General features: G+C 35.0%; 1 protein-coding gene across 1 annotated transcript in view; it reads right to left on the bottom strand.

The window, feature by feature from the left end:
- Nucleotides 1-20,732, bottom strand: part of ESF1 (ESF1 nucleolar pre-rRNA processing protein homolog) — a 78,640-nt gene that overhangs the window by 40,204 nt on the left and 17,704 nt on the right. The window contains exons 7-9 of the mRNA XM_049868956.1: nt 20,156-20,270; nt 17,303-17,450; nt 11,495-11,656 (exon numbers count right to left, since the gene is read on the bottom strand). Of these exons, the coding sequence (XP_049724913.1) occupies nt 11,495-11,656; nt 17,303-17,450; nt 20,156-20,270 (425 nt within the window). The remainder of the gene's footprint in view (nt 1-11,494; nt 11,657-17,302; nt 17,451-20,155; nt 20,271-20,732) is intronic.

Raw genomic sequence — 20,732 nt, forward strand, 5'->3', positions numbered from 1 at the left:
TGGACTTCCTTGTAGCAGTGAAAATGAATGGCCCACATCTATACGCATGGACATGGATAACTCACCAAAACAGAACGTCAACAGCAAAAGGCAAGTGACAGAAGACTATATAGAGGATGCTTCTGTAAAGTTCAAAATCACAAAACTAAATACAGACTGTTTTAGGATACATGCACATGTGGTAAAACTATGAAGAAAAGAATGGGAATGATTAACACAAAATCTGGTTTCATAGTTTCTTCTGGTAGGGAAGGTGGGGAATGTAATTGGGGAATCCCAGTTATGCAGGGGACTGCAGATGCTGGCAATGTTCTTTCTTAGCTGGGTACACAGGTGTTCATTTGATTATTTTTCTTTGAACTGTTTATTTATAAATAATTATGCAAATCTTTTGTATCTATGTTTTTTTTAAATGAAACAGAATTTTTAAAAAGTCAATGATAAGTATGTGCTAAGCTAGCTTTCACCTATCTTTTGTCATTTAGTCCTCATCAAAATAATTGGTACTTAAACATAACAGGTATTTAAACCCTATTTACAAATTCTGACTTTAAGTCTTCTATGCTATTTCCACAATCTCAATAAACTGTTAATGCTATCCCAAATTTCATTATAAGCAAGTTCCAATCTATAGACTGCATTTCAAAAATCTACCTGCAAATTCTGGGGTGCCTATTTGTTTTCCGCCCTAGAAGAGTTTCAGGTGACCACAAAAAACTGTTAATATATAAGGATATTCCGAGGCTTAGATACAATGAGAACAGTATTTCTAGGTCAAGTTCAAAAAGTTTCTTGTTATAAAAATAAAAGGGAAACGAAAAACACTTCAGTTTCCCAAGCATTCCAATATTTAACAATCTTTACAACAGATTGTTACATCTAATTCAAGCTAGATTTTTCTTCCTGCGATCTAAGGATTTTCTTCCACATTTACTGACGTCTTTAAACATATATATATATATATTTTTTTAAACATATAGCCTGACTTGTTTCTAACAAGCTTTTCCAAATAACTATTAGGAAAGCATTGCTTTCCTTAAACTCTTTCCTATCATGGTAGACAGAAAATAACTAACTTGGAGTCTATTCCATCGACAATGTTCTCTATATAACATAAATATATATATACATATACATATGTATATATAAAATACAGAATAAAATATTAAAATTTAGGACTTCAATGCTTCCAGGGCTTGTCTTATAAGAAAGTACTGTTTCTATTCTAATGAATTCTCTAGTGACAGAATCTACTAAGAAAATCTACTTCAGGTCAAGTACTTTTTGGATCCAAAAAGGTATCAGAATCTTAGAACACCAATTAGTAAAATGTATGTCTAGAAAACTGCAATGTCCAACAGCAAATATCTCCTTGTGCTTTCACAGAAAGGAGTATTAGAAACCTAAAATAAAATATATGTTATGACAATCTAAGGAAAAGTTTGGTGAATTCCTATGCAGGCAGGCTTCCCCAATTGATGTAAGCCATTTCTCAGGGAAACACATGCCTTCTAAGTACAGGTTTCAATTTACTACTATAGCATGTTATTCCAAATACCAAAACTCAAGTTAAATTATTGGCACTTATTTTCTGGCAGGTTTTCAAGTTTATGCCAAATAATTTCACAGTAAACAGTTTCCTATAATGGGCTGAGCTAAGGACATATTTTACTATAGCTCATTTGATGAGAGTACCACCACCCGCCCTCAGTGAAGATTAAAGTGAGGGAGGAAAGGGCCTTTACATTTTCATCCCCAAGTAAGATTACATCAAGTCAACACTGTCAATATGTAAGAAACAACACACGGCACCTCCCAGACGAAACCAGCAGATTCAGCCTGCCTAGCCACCAGTACAAGCCACAGAAATTTTTACTGACTTCACCTTGGACTTTAAAGCTCAAAATGATCATTTCACTATAGTCAATGTGCAATTGTCTACTAACGGTTTAACCCAGAAAGACTGAGAAAAGCTGGCAAATCTTTCAGAGCACAAAATCTGGACCTATTGTAGCAACCAGATTTTTGGCTTTGTGTATAAATTTTACTGGCATTTCTAGGCATCTTCACAATTTAAAAAATAAAAAGTTTCCCAGTTAGCACTATGAAATAGTGGAACTCTTTCAAAAAAATAATACTAGACAAAAGACATGAAGATTTTTCAGTCTTAGGAATTTATCCCTAAGAAAATGCAATATGATGTTATTATGTTATCCATAATAACAAAACATAATTCTAAAAGGTATTCAGAAACATCAATATAGTTGTAATAAAACAAAAAGCAGAATTATAATGGGGGTATAATAAAACAAACTGTATACTTACGGAAGATAATATGTAAAAACAAATGTGTTAAAGTAGTAAGCTTATGAGTTATATGACTTAAAAAAAAAAAAGACAGCCATACTAAAACAGTTGAAAGTAAGTAGTCTTAGGGAATTTTGTTAAAATAATATATGAAACATGTGTAAAGAAAAATGATTGTTTGCTAGCCAGGCAGTTAATACGTAGAATGATGATGAGGGACAACCACAAATAGAATAGGCAAAAGTTATGCTTTAAAGACCAAAGACTTCACTACTTCAAACAATCAACAGAGCTGTGGAAAAACAACACATGCAACAAGCAGAAATGAAGGAAGCTCTCTTCTTGAACTGACTTCAGGCAGATTTTAAGTCCAAGGCAAAGTCAAAAAAAGTGCCACGGGCTGGAAATTGTGACTACAGAAGCAAACAGTACAACTGAGGTGCTGCTCATTCAGAGGGAGGGATGGCACTGACAGACTCCTGATGCTTGCAGCCAGAGGCCCTCATTTACATATTTAATTGGGATCATATGGGGATTAAACCAAGCAGGTCAATTAACTGGGAAGTCATAAGGTATGGAATTTTAGCACTTTCTAGCATAAAAATATTATTTGTTTTTGTTTTAGATCTTTTTTTAAGCTTTTTTAAATTAAATATTAATATTATTAAGGGAGAAACCCTTGTGGCATGGTGGTTAAGTGCTACAGCTGCTAACCAAAACGTCAGCAGTTTGAATCCACCAGGTGCTCCTTGGAATCTCTATGGGGCAGTTCTACTCTGTCCCATATGGTCGCTATGAGTCAGAATCGACTCGATGGCAACGGGTTTTTGGGTTATTATTATGGGAGAAAATAATCTTTTTAAAATAACCCAGAAAACACTGAAAAATTGTACTGGCAATTGTATGGAGAAAAAGTACTAGCAATATTTTTAGATAACCCTAGCTGCTTCTCATTTTTATCACACATTCCACAAATGACTCAACTGCTTTTTACACAATATAAAGTTCTAGCTCAGTGCCCTACAAAGCTCTTGATAATTCAAGAAAGGCGCACACACCTAAGTTTTGAATTCTAGCCATATGTGACTTTGTACAAAATAGTGCGTTACAACCTTGGTTTCCTCTTCATCATTATCACAACTTTCTCCACGACCACTGCAACCATGGCTCTCTCTGTCATAAATGTAGCCGGATGTAAAAGATTAGCAAAGAAATACATTATATGTAATAAAGTCTAGTGGGAAGAGGACAGGCTAAAGACCACTTCAGCTCTATGTTAGTTCTTTTTTAAAAATTACAAAATGATGGAATCAATAGATGAACTCTGAGATCCTTTTTGACTTTAAAATTAGATAATACTAAATCACTAGAACAAAGAATCTAATACACCAAGGTTTTAGATGTTTTACCCAGTCAAACCAATTCCAAAGTAACTATTTCCTAATCAGTTCATTCAACATAAGCTGAATGATCCCTCATTAGAGATAAATATGGAAATTTGAGCATTTTGCCCATTGGAGTCTTTCTTAAAAGCAATCAACCAACCAACCAACCATATTTACCCAATTTATTTTAATTATGAAAGTGATCTATGCTTTTTGCCGAAGAGTTCAAACACAAAAGGGAACAAAATAAAAAGTGAAAGTTCCTTCATCCTCCTCCTACTCTCAACTCTACTGCCCTTAGAAGTATCTACTCAGATCAGTTGGGCGGGTATTGCTACAAACTGTTTTTCCTATACATAAAAAAAGTTAAAACATACTTATGCAAAAATGGGGTCATTACCATACACGTTAGTCTGTAATTTGTTTTTTTTTTTTAATAGAACAGAACAGTGGTCATTTAGGTTGTTTCAATTTCTCAAAATAACCCATAAACCCATAACACTGCAATGGGAATCCTTATACAGCAGCTCCAGACTGATAGATTTTGGGAGGGAGGGGAGGCACAATAGCCCCACAAGTGTTTTCAGATATCTCTGGAAACATAAGAGATAAACTTTTAATTACAACTGTAACACTCAAGAACAGAACTGTATAGTTTTGAAAAGATACTCTGGTTATCTGATTTGGGCAAAGTTACAGTGCCTTCTAAAGAGAGTGGGTACAGTAAGGCTTCCACTGGAGCTAGAGCCGAATTGCTCAGGACAACAGAGGAGAAGCTGAGACTGGCCATGGTGGTCCTCATTCTTTGCTTTTTTTTTTTTTTTTTAATGTAGCAATAAACTTTTAACAGTTACTTAGAAAACAATAGCTTATGAGGATGCCAAATTACTACTAGCTTGCTCTGAACATGTTCTGCTCTGGCTCTGGATATAAGGATTGATTCCTTATATCACATGCTAACAATCTTAAGGAGCCTTGGCGATGTAGTGGTTAAGCACCTGGTTGCTAACTGAAAGGTTGGCGGTTCGAATTCACTAGCTGCTCCACAGTGGCAATCTGTGTCTATAAAGACTACAGCTTTGGAAACCGTATGGGGCAGTTCTACTGTGCCCTACAGGGTCAACATTGAGTCAGAATCAACTTGACGGCACACAACAAGAAGAGCTAAAGATCTTTTAAATTGTTAGTGACTTGAGAGAAATTTTATATCATTATTAACTGTATTTCTTCAAGTTTTAATAAGGTTAAGTTTTTTGCACTCATATTTTTAGAAGCATTTGTGTTTTTTTTCCTATGAACTGTCTATATCAGTTGGACATTTTCTACTGGATTGTTGTTCTTTTGTTAATTTTCAGGGGGGATTTGTATAATATAGATATTTTGTTATACATGTTGCAAATGTTTTCTGAAGATAACATAAATTTTAGATCTGCAATTCTATGAATCTTAGGTTGAAATTTTACTTTTAAAACGAAGATGCTTCAGGTAAGTCATCCTTATATCTATGAAAAACAGAAAATTCTGAGATAATTCATGTTACATATGGTTTTAAAATAATCGTTATTATAATAGCATAGTTATACATAATAAAAACTTCCTAAAAAGATAATTCTTAAAGATGACAACTTCTAAGGCCATATGTACTTTTAAGAACAAATGATATAACCCATCTCTTGTCAGTACAAAAAAAGTTAAAACATACTTAACCCACTTCTGGAAAAAATATATTTATACTGAGAACAGCTGTAGAGCTACTAACAATCTAAAATTAAGAAGTCTAATCTATGTCAGGAACTACTGTAAATTTCTTTTTTCAATAAGAACAATGTTACTGGTAAACATCAAAAAGGTCAGAGGTTTAAATCGTTCAAAATTTGGTTCACTATATTTAATACACTGTTAAAAAAAAAATCTGGGATAAATGCAACCTACCATTTTAATTTTCTGTTTCAATATAATAAGTGCAAAAAAGGTCAACCAAGGCAATGAACTGTTTATCATATGTCACAGAGCTCAGGGTAGGCTTAAAGGCTGTATTTAAACTCAAAAACATGATCATACTGAACATTCTGAAATCTATAACCAAATAAAAACAATCCTGTTCCAACTATAAGAATGTATGTTCAGTTCTCTCCAATTCGAAGCTCTGTTAGCTCCAGCCTGGTTAGCAATCAAAAGGATTAACCCTCTACTTGCATTTCAGGCTACTGTCCTCTGCCATGGGAAACCTATCATCAAGGGGGTAGGATACTTATAGGCTGTATCCTGCTAAATAAAACCCACTGCCATCAAGTTGATCTCAACTCATGGTGACCTGATGTGCCCCATAGGGTTTTCAATGGATGATTTTTACGAAAGTAGATCGCTAGGCACTTCTTCTGAGGTGCCTCTGGGTGGACCTGAACTGCCAACCTCTCTGTTAGGAGATGAGTGCGTTAACCATTTGCACTGATCAGGGACTCCATACTGATAAGTAAGCCTTTCTATGTTGGATCGGATTCAGTGGAAGAGTTATTCTCTGGTATGAATTAAGTATAAAACTCGATGGATCTCAGTTTGTGTGTCCTTGCTACTGATTATGTATATTCATTAGAATTTATTTTGGAAACAGTAATTTTTTCAATAATCTGAAAAAAAATCACTTAAAAAAATCAAAATATCATCTCCAAATGTTAATCATCTTCAAATAAATATATATTTATTTTCTAACTTTTAACTTCACTTTATATTCCCTTTTTTAAATAAGTTTCAAGTAAAATAGCTGTAGTATAATTAAATTTTAAAAAGTCAATAAGAAAATTAACTGGGATGGCTATTCATCTATACACAGTAATACAAACATGATTCTTTTGTAAAAGACTATAAAATATCAAAGGTACTCAAGACTGCTTTAAGAAATTACACCCACTCCTCACGTGAACATGTAACCTATCGACATAGTTAGGTTCCAAAGACCAGGTCGTTGTGTGAAAATCAGCATTACACGAAAATGGAGGAAGGCCACAGCAGATCACAAATGGAGGGTGACTATATTATCATTTGATAACTGCCAAATTAGATCATTACATAACTGCCAAACCACTGAGGATCATGGTCCAGCTAAGTTGACAAGTAACCATTACAGCCCTGGTGTTTGTTACTGCCATGTGTACATCGTTAATAAAGAAAATAGTCAGATAATAGATTTTTTTACTATTGTCATAAATGTGAAATGTTGGATAATGAGAAAGTCGATAAGAGAGGAGACGTAATGTTTTAAATGAGACTCACGCAGAAAAACAGTGGAGCTATTCAAACAACAAATTCTCTTGTTTTCTTAATACATAAACTCAAACCTAATGCACTCAAATTGACTTTTGCATTATTAGATTTACCTTAAATAATTATTATACTCATCTGTGTCCTGCTTTGTCTGCTATACATATAAAAGTTATATTTGAAATTAGAAAGTCAAAATACGAGGCAAACTGAAAATGTTTTAGCTTATTTTAAGTTCGGGTTTTCCATGTAATGTTTTCCTTTGCACTCAACTCAAAATTTTAAACATCTGGTTATTAAAAATGTTCTGACCAAAAAACCGTTTTTGTGAATATATTTCAAATAATGGGTACACTGGCAATAAATGGAAACACAGAAATAGCCAAAAGTAAATAGTGAACAGATTTTGAAATGTCTGCAAATTAAAATATTTGAAAATGGGCTGCCTAGCAAAGTGAACGTCCAAGTGATTCAAAAACAATGATTTCTGAATAAAGAATGAATAATACAATGGTCATGTATACATGTCACTGAGGTCTGTTCCCAATGGAACACTGAACAGAGGAATGCAGATGAAAGAGTTACATAACTATATCGAACTCCTGAAAGAGGAAATTTTCATGGAAAAAGGTAAAGGGAAAAGAGAAACAAAGTATAAAAAGCAGATACCAGAATAAAAATAGGATTACAATGGAAAAGAACGGAGGAAAAAGCAGAGGAAAGGGAGAAGTGCACCCTCACTGCACATGCCCGTCAGTGGGAGTGACGAAGAGCTCCTCTTGAGGGTTGAGACAGTCTTCTCTACTTCCATGCCTTCTTTGTAAGAGTAGGGCAGTATCCTAGAGCTCCGGGTGCTCCTGACAAGATCTCCCTCATGACACTACTCACTACTATTATAGCTTGAAGATCGTTAGTACACATTTTATTATGCCCTTTATCCCCATTTAAGTCTGTCATCACAAGAAGTCTACAATTTTCATATCATACCTTCTCTCACCACCATTCATCTGTCAGTTTGTCATAGTGTGGTGCCTTGGGTGTTGCTGTGATGCTGAAAGCTATGCCACCAGTATTTCAAATACCAACAGGGTCACCCCATGGTAGACAGGGTTCAGCAGGGCTTCCAGACTAAGACAGACTAGGAAGAAGGACCTGGCTATCTACTTTAAAAAAACTGGCTGGTGAAAACCTTATGAATACCAGCAGAACACTATCTGATATGCTTCTTCTCTCTCAAAGGGACCTACAATCCATTGATCCTCTCGCCTTTTCACCATCCCTCAGCCTAAACGTACCTTCATTTCCTTCCTAACCATAGATTCTATGGCCTGTCACAATTACTCTCTTGTGTGTGTACTCTCAGTCTCCTTGTTCCCCTCTTGCTTGGTCATACTGAATGACAAAACTTTTACTTTGGTTTCATCCAACTCTCCCTTTACCCCACATTTGCTCCACACTGCTAAATGTAGCTGAAAACAAACAACAACCAAAGAAACCCCACATAACTAAGCTGATTTTCCTTACTTTACATGGCCATGAACTTTAAGTGCACCCTTACTGCTGCTCAGCAATCCTACTATATTTCTCTCTTCCTTACTCTCTTAGACAACCACTTCATACCTTCTTTTTTTTCCAAATGTCTAACACCTTTTTCTTCATCCTTATTCTCAACTGATGATCTTCCTACTTCATTAAGAAAAAACAAGTAGAGGAGAACCACAAGCTCCCACCACATCTACCAATTATCTGCTCCATGACCATATTCTTTGTCTTCTCTGCTGTTATAATGAATAAACTGTCCATGCATATCTATCAAAGGCCAAATCCTCCATATGTGCAAGGAAATTCCTTTCATGTACCTAAGGGCATAGTTCCAGCAATCTTCCCCTCTCTTCTGTATCACTTTTTTCTGTCTCTAGTGTATCATTTGCAGAAGCACATAACACGCCATTAGTTTTCCCATTCCCAAGTGAGCTCTCTTGACCTCAGTTCCCCTGTTAGTCCGCCATTTCTCTAAATCCATTATAGGAAACTCCTCAAGAGTTGTCAAATCAGGAGCCTATAGCGACCTAAAAAGGGGGATGTATATGGAGCTCCACTTTACAAAAGAATGCTGGCTAATAAATGTAAAATGAATGATAGAAATAGAAAACCACCATTTTGCAACCAACAAAGTAATAACTGACAAGAAATTATCATCAATGAATGCCAAACAACCAGATAAAATGTTGGGGAACAGGATATTTACAGAGCATTATTCCATAAGCTACAAATTAACCAAGACAGACATTATTACCACTATCCAAATGAATGAACTGAGGTTCAGAGAGATTAGCTCATTTATCTCATGTCTTTTTTTTTTTTTATCATGTCCAGCATGTAAATTAAAAAGCCCTTTACATTTACACACACACACACACACAAACACACGTATGTACAAAGGATTTACAAGAAACAACACTGCATCTGGGACCTTAAAAATACTATGGTTGAGGACTTTAAAAAATGCACTGTATGTTACAATATCAATTTTGTTCTATTCAATTATCAAAAAAATATCCAATGTTGCTGAAAATTTCACGATACTGGCACTCTTACTCAACTCCGTATTGAAGGCATTACAAACTGGAAAGCAATCTGGCAATAATCTCAAGAGTCACAAAGTGCTCATGTCCCTTTCTAGTAATTTCACTTCTGGGAAGCTATCCTATGGAAATAATGCAAAATATGGAAAATACTATAGATTATTTATACCATCCTAGATGCTTGGCATCTGCAAATCTCACACCGAGGTTTCGACACTGGCAGTTTTTATAGCTTGTGAGAGAACCACAGGTTGATCCACACATATGTAAAGCTGCTGTGTCAGTAAGGAAGTCATGTAATTAACTGACTAGTGAGTGAGCCTGATTGCCAGGACCAGATTCTCATTGTAGCCTGATGGCTCACTACTAGTGCTCATGTGCAAAGAAACATTTCTAAAATGGAGAGAAAAAATAAAACAAAACAAAAAACAAACTTTGTTAAAAAATATTTTTTAAATTAAAAGGCACTAAAAAGCAAGGCAATTACTTGGCTGGTGATGAAAGTGAAGAGATCTAAGAAAGTACTGACATTTGTGGATTTGGGATCTGTAGCTGCCTTAGAACACATTTCTTTTCAATGTCTACTTCAGTGAAAGATTAGAAATACAATTAAATATTCAACAATAGAGAAACAGTAAATCAAACCACAATCTACCTAATAACTTAAATGATAAATGCTATGAAAAAAGAAGTAAGTTATAATTTAGGTCACTGATACAAACATATAAATCACTGCTGTGCACTATAATTATAACTACGTCATAACCTTATTCAAAGGAAAAAACACTGAAAGAGAATAACTACTCCAAAATAACAGTGCTTAAGTTAGGGTAGTGGAACTACAGATAATTTTTCATTTTTACATTTTGAAAATACTTTATATGGTATTACTTCCACAAATAAAAAAGTCAAGATAAAAATGTACTGCTAAATAGAAGAGGGAGCAGTTTCCAACTCGATTCATGATGTCAGCATTACCCTGATACCAAAAACCAAGGACACTGCAAGAAATGAAAACTACAGACCCAATATTCCTCACTAACAGAGGTGTAAGAATCCTTAACAAAATACTCGTAAATCAAGTTCAGGAATATACAAAAAGGATGATACACCTTAACCAAGTGGGCTTTCACCCAGGAAAAATGTAATACAGAATATTTTTAATTTTTAAACGACTGTAGTTCTACAAGTGGTCAGTTAGTATTCTTTCTCATAGAGGCTGATCAAGACCAAAGAACTGCATCCTTGTCATAGAAGTACAGCCGGCTGTTAAAAATATATACATATTTAAACCACAGGAATTTGCCAAAACAGTATTACTTGCAAAAACACATGCTGATTGTCCCTGGGCTGTTGAAAAATGTGTATCTTAGAGAACAATTACTGTTTTGCCTAGCTTTCAGCTTTGTTTAGCTTTGACATGTCCTAAAAAAATGGTAAACTTTGCAAGGCAGTTATAAAAATCATTTACTATGCTATCTTTTAAGTATTCACAGTAAAATTGAGATAAAGAACTATGTATTACACACTTCGTGTTAGTGGGACCTCACTAAGGACTAGTAGACATTATAGTGGAAAAGGCCTCTTACAAATTATATATTTTGCAAAGAAGTTTAATGACTTTACAGTATACAGCACCTGGATTCAAATTTCTATATCCTGAAAATACTGGAATCAAACCTAGGAAAGACCTACTTTCATAAATGGACAGGAATAAAATGCAGTTAGTAAATCAAAGAAATCAATCAAGAACAAACCGGCAAGAGTCTAAAATGCTAGTCCCTGAGAGAGTTTTAAATGGTTTATGCTAATACACCATGTTACTCGAAAAAACATTTCTACGAAATAAGGCTTTTGAAATTTGTTTCCAAGAAGACTTAATCTTCTTTTCCTTCATAAAATGCACTGACCATCCTAAAACGAAGAAAAACACATGGGTATTTAGTGTTTAATTCTTACCTGGAACCCACTTAATTTCCATTTCCATATCATTTTCTTTGCCTTTCTTTTCTTTTTCTTGAATAACCTGCAAGAGCTGCCTATATTTGGCTATTTGTGCTTCGTCATCCTTCTGATTTTTCTTTGTTTTCCCATCTTCTTCTACATTGATTCCATCGTCAGCTAGAAACAACAAATAAGCAATACTATTTAATAAAAAAAAACAATTAATTCACTTCTAACCAGTGTTTAGATCTCACCATCACTCCAGCACCCATCTAAAAGATGCTTTTAGATACACTGCAGTAATAGGATATTGACATCAGACAAACTTAATATTAAATGATTTAAGTGAAAAACTTAGGTCTTGTTTATAATAAAAATCAGTTGCAATATAAACTAGTAATGTCATAGTAGTGTGGCTGGCAATCCCCCCTTTTATTAAAACTCGTATTTCAAAATATTTTGGAGGCCTAACACCCTGAGACTTCTTTTCCCTACCCAGCTGCAAGGAAGCAGGGATGGCATTTACCCCTCTTTATTTCCCCCCCGCCATCCTGTGCAGTGGCTTTAAAAGGTTATGTCCAACAATAGGAGGCTGAATTTCATGGGATGAATTTGGTACATGGATTTAGCTGTTCAGACTAAAGAGAGAGACCAAGGAACTTGCTTATAATCCAAACCTAAGGATCCTGAGTCCTTTCCATTTGATAGCAAGCAAGCATGCTTACTCTCGGGGTCTTGTTAATATATTAAAAATAAAAGTGAATAAATTCAGAGTTAATTCAGTTAATTTGCATGTGTGGACAATCACTTTTCCATTTCCTAATTTTATAAAAATAATTACAACACAATGGGCAACAGATACCAAAGAAAGGCAATACATGCAAAGTTTGTTTGCTCTACATTTGCACTGTAAGTCAAAAACATAAATTAAGAACCTGGGTTTTAATGTAAAACATAAAGACTTATTGAACTGACTAAATGTCCCTAGCAAAAGAAAATTTAGAAGTAGCATAATGCAGATCCTCTGTCCTAGGAGCTAGGCTACTGGTCACTAAAAACGTCTGGCATTATTAAGCAGTTAGTTATGAAATATCAATGTTAACAGATTGCCTTTATAGCTTTAAAAAGGTAACATGGAAAAAATGATTAAATAAATATTTTTTTAGTTCTTTTTTTCTAAAAGAATAAAAAACAGTCCAGGACATTCTTTCCATCCTATCACTCTTTTACATTTTCACTCAAACAGCTGAAATTCATTTTTTTTCTGTTTTGCTTTGTGCCACAATAATAATGTTGGATGGAATTCTGTCATATATCCCATAATTCAATGGATAAAACATCAGGAACAAATTAACAAAATGGCAATGTATTTCTTTCTATTAAAAGCTTACTTCTGAAAACATAATTAGAAGCAAGCTCCTTCCAGGTTGAAGTTTTAGTGGTAAGTCTCTGATGGCCTATTTTAAATAGATTTTTTCCAGTACTAAAATTTTATTTTCTGAAGCCCTAAAATGTGGGATAACTCATGTAGGTCTGTTTTTTTCCCAATTCGAGGGCAATACTTTGTGAAAGCATTAATACTACATAAGTGAAAAAAACATTAATAATACTAAGAAGAAGCCTTGTCACATTCACAAACACCACCAAGAACATCTAACTCTTTAAGATATTCCAATATACTAATGTAGCCATCAGAGGTACTAAATCACAGGCTAATGTAAGCTTACAATCAATTAAAATATTGAAAAAAATGTATACTTTCAAAAACTTCAGTAGTATGTTTCAAACGAATCAGTCGTAAAAGAAAATAAAACCTGAATGCTCCTTGGAAGCAAGCATAATGAGACTGCTGCGTGCTTCGTTTGGACACATCATCAGGGAAGAGCAATTGCTAGAAAAGGATAGCATGTTGGTAAAGTAGAGATTCTTATCCACAAAGGCAGTGAAAACAAGGGAAACTCCCAATGAGATAGACTGACACAATAGCCTCAGCAATGGACTCAAACATACAAACGATTATGAGGATGGTACAGGACTGGGCAACATTTCCTTGTTATAAACAAGGTTGGCAAGAGTTGGAACGGACTTGACAGCAACTAACAACTAACAACACATTCCAAACAAAAAGCCATTAATCCTTATGAGTTATAACAAATAAAAAAATGATATATGAAAAGAGGTAGTATGCTAAGCACTTTATGTACATTATTTCAACCTTCCCAATCATAAGTCAGGATTTGAAACCAGCAGAGCCCAAACTCTTAACAAGAATGTGCTGAGAAATAAATGCTTATTTGTTCATCATATTAGCTGTCTTAATGTTAACAATGCTATCTTTAAATTTAGTTCAGATCTCCCAAACCAATCAAAGAAACCTATTTGCAAAACTTGGACTCAAGCTTTACAAGTATGCATAGAACGTTATCACCTTTTTGCCTTTATCTTACAGCTGCTAGTGAAAGAAAACTATGCAGAATTTTCATAAAAGTGCTAGGTAACTACATAGGCATATGAAGAAAAAGAAAATGTAGATAAAAAACTAGCACATCTTTCTCCACGTTTATGGAGGGAAAGGATATAAAGCCTATTTGAAAAAGAACTTGGCTGTCAGGTGTATGCTGAGAAATAAAATGGTCACTCAACTGTTCAGAATGCTAAAAAATTTAACAAGCAACAGCCATCGAGGCCTTAAGAAAATGGGAAGCTTTTGTGTCCAAGATAACTACCATTTCAAATCACACACTTTTTCAAAGACTCTTAAATACTTAAGCAGTTATGTGGTTTTATAAATATAAGATGGCTGAACAAAGAAACTAGAATGATTAAACATGATTTTCCATCCCATGTGTGGAACACAGTTCAAGAATAGTGTTTTTCACAAAGAAAAACTTAGGAAAATGAAGCAATATATTCAGTAGCTTAAAAGAAACAGTGATGGGCTAATCGTATAGTCTAAGAAATTCAGAGTTTAATAATCCTATGGTAATATTAAAGAAGCATTTCATGATTATTTAATTTGCCACATAGGCTTTCAAAACAGCACACATACAAAAGTAAAACCAAAGAAGATGGCTATAAAATTTTTTAAGCTTTAACTCAAAAAAGTAAGGATATCTATTCCTGTCAATTTCAAATGTTTGTATGTTTGTTTAAAAATTATGATTGTTTGCTTGATGTTAGCAATAAACCTCATAATTTTGCATGATGGTATTTTTTCTGTTAGATAAAAAGAATAAAGATGTCATTCTATTGGGCAGATGGTATCAGCCAAAAGCTGACATGAGCTTACAGTCAACTAACCAACTTCCCAGAGATAGTCTGATATAGGGAAAAAAGATTTTGTTTTGGCTTTATTTTTTTAATAAGTTATTTTAAACAAACAGCACATATAATTTTAAGATATACCATTAATCACTTCAATCATCAAAAAAGTTTTAAATAAAGATAATTTGGGATCTTCTTATTAATGGCATGCTAGGTAATCCAAACCAACCCTTTCACTGAAGACATCAGTTGGATAAAGTATTTTTAAAAGCTTCCAAGAGGTTAAAAGCCTGACAAGTTAGTGAGGAATGGTTACCAAGTCAAAATCAGTAGAAAGGGGCACCAGAGAGATGATCCCAGCATTTGAGGCCTCTTTTCCCTGAGGGCATTTCCTGATACAGAAGAAACGGCTGTGAAATTCAACTGCAGTTTTGGCAGACTCCCAGGGCCAAAGGGACAGAAATTAAAGGCCCACAGAAGGACGGGGCTTCAACCAGTACCCCACATTAAGCAGGGCCCCAGATGGGATACACTCTCCGGACAAGGATAAACCACTTTTTTTTTTTTTTAAAGCTGCCCTCAAACCAACCTGCGTCAATCACAGAGCTTGGTACCTTCACATCTTCACTCTTCTTATCTAACAGAAAAGATCCCAATCATGTAGAATTGTAAGTAAGAGGTTTAGCAGTGCTGACTTTAAGCCTTGAACTTGCAATAACATGGTCTTAGAAATGACCAAGGAACCCTAGTGGTACAGTGGTTAAGAGCTTGGCTGCTACCCAAAAGGTCAGCTGTTTGAATCTATAAGCCGTTCCTTGGAAACCCTATGAGGCAGTTCTACTCTGTCCCATAGGGTTGCTATGAATTGCAATCGACTCAACGGCACACAACAGAAATGACCAAAGTAAATGAAAGTTATCTCTGATGAAAGGTATTATCATTTCAGCTATTGAAATATTTAGAAATAATTTTTCAGAATAAATGACCAGCACACACACAGTCAAAGTTAACCAGGTACACAAGTAAATTAGAAATAACTTGTAAAAATAACAGAAAACAACCCAGAAAGAGTTGAAATATATTAAAATTATTGATATAGGTTATAAAAAACTATGCTAACTCTGTAGAAACAAACAAAAAGCTTAGGAATATACCACTGACTACAAAACAATAAAAAATGATACACTTAATTTTAAAAATACCTAAATGGGACTTCCAGAAATGAAAAAATATAACAACCAACATTAAGAACTCAGTGGATAGATCTATTAGCAGATTCTACACAGCTAAAAAGAGAATGCGTGAACGGGAGCAGAGATCAGGAGATGATCTTCCAGGAGAAAATACTGAGAATGCAGCACAGAGAAACAACAGACAAAAAATATTGAAAAGTGGCAACAGTGAAAACAGTGAAAAGATCTAACATATTTATAATTGGTGTCCTAGAGGAGAGAAGCAATAATCTGAATAGATAATGACTGAGAATATTAAAAAAACCGATGAGAGATACCACTCTACAAATTCAAGAATAAATAAACAAATAATAAAAACCTACTCTTAGACAAACAGAAAACTTTAAAAGGCTCTCAAAGGAAAAAAAAAAAAAAAACAATTTTCCAAAAGGCTGAGCGACAAATGACTTCCCAGAAACAGTGAAGTTAGAAGCCAGAAGAATGTCATTATGAATGTGCTGGGAGGGGGGAGGGGAGCTGCCAATCTAAATTCTACAATTCTTCACCAGTGAAAAAATCCTTCACCAATGAAGACAAAATAAGGATATATTCTGACAAAGTAAAACTCAAGAGTTTGACACCTCTGGACACTCACCACAAGAAATTCTCAAGGATGTACTTAAAGTAAAATGATTCCAGACAGAGACAGTATGAGGTTTAAAAAGGAACAAAAGCAAAGGAACTAGGTAAAGTATGCATAAATTTAAAAAAGCAAGTAAAGATGAAATGATAATATTAAGATCTAGTGGGATAAAAAAAAATACTTAGAATTAGAATACCAACAATACCATGAAAGTTACTGTAAGACCCTTTGTATTGCCCAGGAGGATAAAAACATTAATTGCCATTAGAAATTAGACTTCAATAAGTTAACGACGCAAGTCACAATTTCTAGGATAATCACTTAAAGATAGAAACAGAGTCTATTTTCTAAACTAGAGAGGGAAAATGAAATGCAAAAAATAATTCAGAAAAGGCACTTGTAAGCTCTTTTATACAAAATAAAATACTGTATCTTAGTAGTTTGTTAAGATCTTGTGTACTATACAAATCAGGACAGTCTAAAAGGCCAGAGTTTTTTCTGTTACCTCAGAGTTTTAAAGAAAATGTTTACAGTTAAATTCAGGCTATGAAAATATTTTTACATAAAAATTTCAATCACTGTCAACAGGTGCATACGAGACTGTGTGTATATGTTTTGCAGACTGTTTAAAGATAAGTTTGGTTCTTCCCTTTAAGCTATGGCCAGAAACACATTCCAGTTAGCAAGTCTTCTTTAGGCATCTAAATGCCAACAAATGTAGAACACCAAAAGATTCAAGAGTACCTTGTAGTTCCTCTTCTATCTTCTCTTCATCTTCACTGGAGGAAGCTAAGTAGGCTTGAAAATCCATGTCCAAAAGCTCTTCCTTTTTAAACTTCCTGTTAAGCGTTGTAATTCTTTCATGATCTGTCTCATCCCAAGTGATCTCCACCTTTCACCAATGAAAAAGAAAAAAATAACCAATAAGAAGAGAAACATCAGTAACACAAACTTGTTAAAGAATATATATTGTTACTTGGATGTTTATAACAGGAAGTTAAAAAAAAGTTAAGACATGCTGAAATAATTATCTGAATGACATGGCCACCAAAAGGTATTTTATTTGTGGAAAGAGAAACATATCTATCAACCTGTACCTCCTTTCTTCTCTCTGCTATATGCAGGGTACTACGTTATTGAGAATAAAAATTCATCAATGTATAGATTAACTGTGGTTAAAAACATAAGAAAATGTACTGGTGAAAAAATTAACATTATTATGCATCAGGGAAAACATATTTTTCACCTGGAGTTCTGGGTATTTCAGGAGGTCCACAAAATATGTGAAAGCTATCAACACAATCTTAGTAGTGTCTATTTTCCAAAAAAGATTAAGAGTCACTGTTGAGAAGAGCATCTATTGGTTGCAAGCAGAGTAAACCCCCATGACAGCATGAATTCTACAGTATGATGGGTCTGTTGACTGCCTCCTGCCCACAACACAGCCACCATTCTTACATGGGGTTCTGTTAGAGGTTTCATCTTCACCACAGGGTGGGTTCTTTCCCCACCTTCCCCCAAAGCCAATCTCCCCAGATCAGAACCACAAAATGGGTACCAGTTAAGAGATCCGTAAAATAGCTGCCACTGTCTCAGAAATCCTAGCTAGTCACAGGACTCAGAGATATCCCTGTTTTGATAATTAAGCCTGAGGTAACAGCCACCAAACTGCTGCTGGAACTGGGACAGTTTTGGATCATGCAGCCAGATTCCAGGAACTCCAGAACGACTGGCTATAAAGGTTTGTCCTGGTCATTTTGTAGTCTTAAAAATAATATGATCCTACATTTTATGTGCTTGAATTTTCTGGACCTCACTTATTGCAGTCAATGCCAAAATGTCCACCACAGCATGTATGTGGCAGAGGCAGCAGTGCTCTCTCTGCCGCCAGCCCGTCCTGAGAAGAACACAGTGGTTTGTCATATTGGACAGGTAGAGGGAAGCCCGTGTGGCTGCTGCAGAGTCCATCTACAGGTAAAAGTTATATGGGGAGAAGAGAGAAGGTAGCCAGCTAAGTAAGAAACTATTCCAATAGACATGAATCTTTTGGTTGTTTGTTATTAAGCATTAAAGCGACATCTAGTTGTATCTATAAAAAAAAAACCACCCAAACCTGTTGCCCTGTTGCCGTCAAGTTGATTCCTACTCATAGCAGCAACCTTATAGAACAGAGTAGAAATGCCCCGTAGGGTTTCCAAGGAGTGGCTGGTAGATTCAAACTGCCAACCATTTGGTTAGCAGCCAAGCTCTTAACCAGAGCACCACCAGGGCTCCTATAGGTATGTGCAAATAAAAATATAGACAGTACAGGCATTTATATTCTTTGGAGACACAAGTACAGATATTCCTTAGACATAAACACCTTCCAACACTGGTTTTTTTGGGTTGGAAGTCTTAGGACCCTAGTCTCATGGAACAACTCAGTCAACTGGCATAAAAGAGTTAAAAAAAAAAAATCACGATCTGCATCCAAGTGAAGGGAGGCGCATCTGGGGTCTTAAAAGCTTGTGAGTGGCCATCTAGGATGCAACTACGAGTCTCTACTCGCTAGAGAAAAACAGTAAGACGGTAACCAAAAGCACAGAGAAGAAACAAGTCTACACAAGCCACAACCTCATCTACCCTGAGACCAAAAGAACTAGATGGTGCCTGGCTACCACCACTGACTGTTCTGACTGAGGTCACAATATTTGGTCCTGGATAAAACGGGAGAAAAATATGGAAGAGAACTCAAATTCTTACTTAGAGAAAAGAAAAGCCAGACAAACTGGAACAGTAGAGAACAGAGGACTCCCTGACACTACTGCCCTAAAACACTCTAAAACCTAGAACTGAGACTATCCTCTGAGATAACCTTTTAGTGAAATGGCAGAGTGGCACACAAAGGATATTATCTATAAGATCAATGTCCTACTTAAAAGCCATCAGTATGAGACCAAAGGGTTAACAATTATTCAAAAGCAAAGAGGAAAAGATAAGTGGGCAGGGTAACTAGTATACTGGAAAGGGCACGAACAGAACACAATTAAGGGGAATACTGACACATTGAGATAAACGTTATTAATGTCACTGAACAATTTGTGTAGTTTGCTACGTAAACTTTCACGAAAAACTCAACAAAATATATATATATGTAAAGTGACATCTATTAAAAAAAATTATTAGTCCACTTTTATTGTTTTTACAATTTTGGATCATATCTACGAAAAATGGATTACTGTTTTGTATTAAATTTTCACTAGTTTTAACTGATTCGAGATAATGTTACCTCCTTCCCCATATTCCCTAACTAAAAAAAAAATATTCCCTATGATAACAATAATTGATATATTACTTAGTCAAGGATCTAGTTGGATAAGGGTATGTGGGAAAGACAGAATAGGAAAAAGAAACATTAGCAAATAACTGACTTATACTTAAAGGCACAACAAAAGCTTTAAACAGACATGGTAAGTAAAAATGCAAACACACTTATGTCTCATTTTTATTTGTCCTTGTGCATTAAAATTTTCAATACTTTCTAAAGATGAAATGAGTAATCGGAAAGTCTCTTTTTAAAGCAATAGAGTGCAGCTACACATCTAAGTTAAGAAGTACCGTTGATGTTCCCATTGCAGCAGATGTGAAATACTTTGGTTTATATGCTGTTAAATCCACTTCTGAGGCTACGTCCCTGGGCTCATCATCAAAGGTAATATCATCTGGTATAAACCTAAGAAACAAAGAAAAAACAAACTTATGTAAACATATGCTGCAGCGATAAACAAAGAGAGTTTAGATTCTCTTCTAATTAGCTGTAGCTTATACATACATACATACATAGCATGTAAAAGCTTCTGCAGAACACACATGTAGAGACAATAAAGAGGTAAACAATGTTACAAATAATCTTTGGCACCAAATTTTTGAATTTCATGAGCTATATAAATCAGTAACTTCACTGAATGTGAGAGAATTCTGTGTAGTAAGAAGCCCTGGATTAGAAGTCAGTTGATAGGAGTCAGGTGCAAACACATGTGGGCCCTTCATGTTTCAAAGATACCCAGACTTCTGACTGCACAGTCATTGGCTTGCTTGATATTCTGAAGATCAGATATGATCATTAATGGGCAAGTATTCTGGATATGAAGTATTATACACACGAGTGTCACTGAAAGTAAGTTTAAGGTTGATT

Source organism: Elephas maximus, chromosome 25 (assembly GCF_024166365.1).
Source record: "Elephas maximus indicus isolate mEleMax1 chromosome 25, mEleMax1 primary haplotype, whole genome shotgun sequence".
NCBI classification, from domain to species: domain Eukaryota; kingdom Metazoa; phylum Chordata; class Mammalia; order Proboscidea; family Elephantidae; genus Elephas; species Elephas maximus.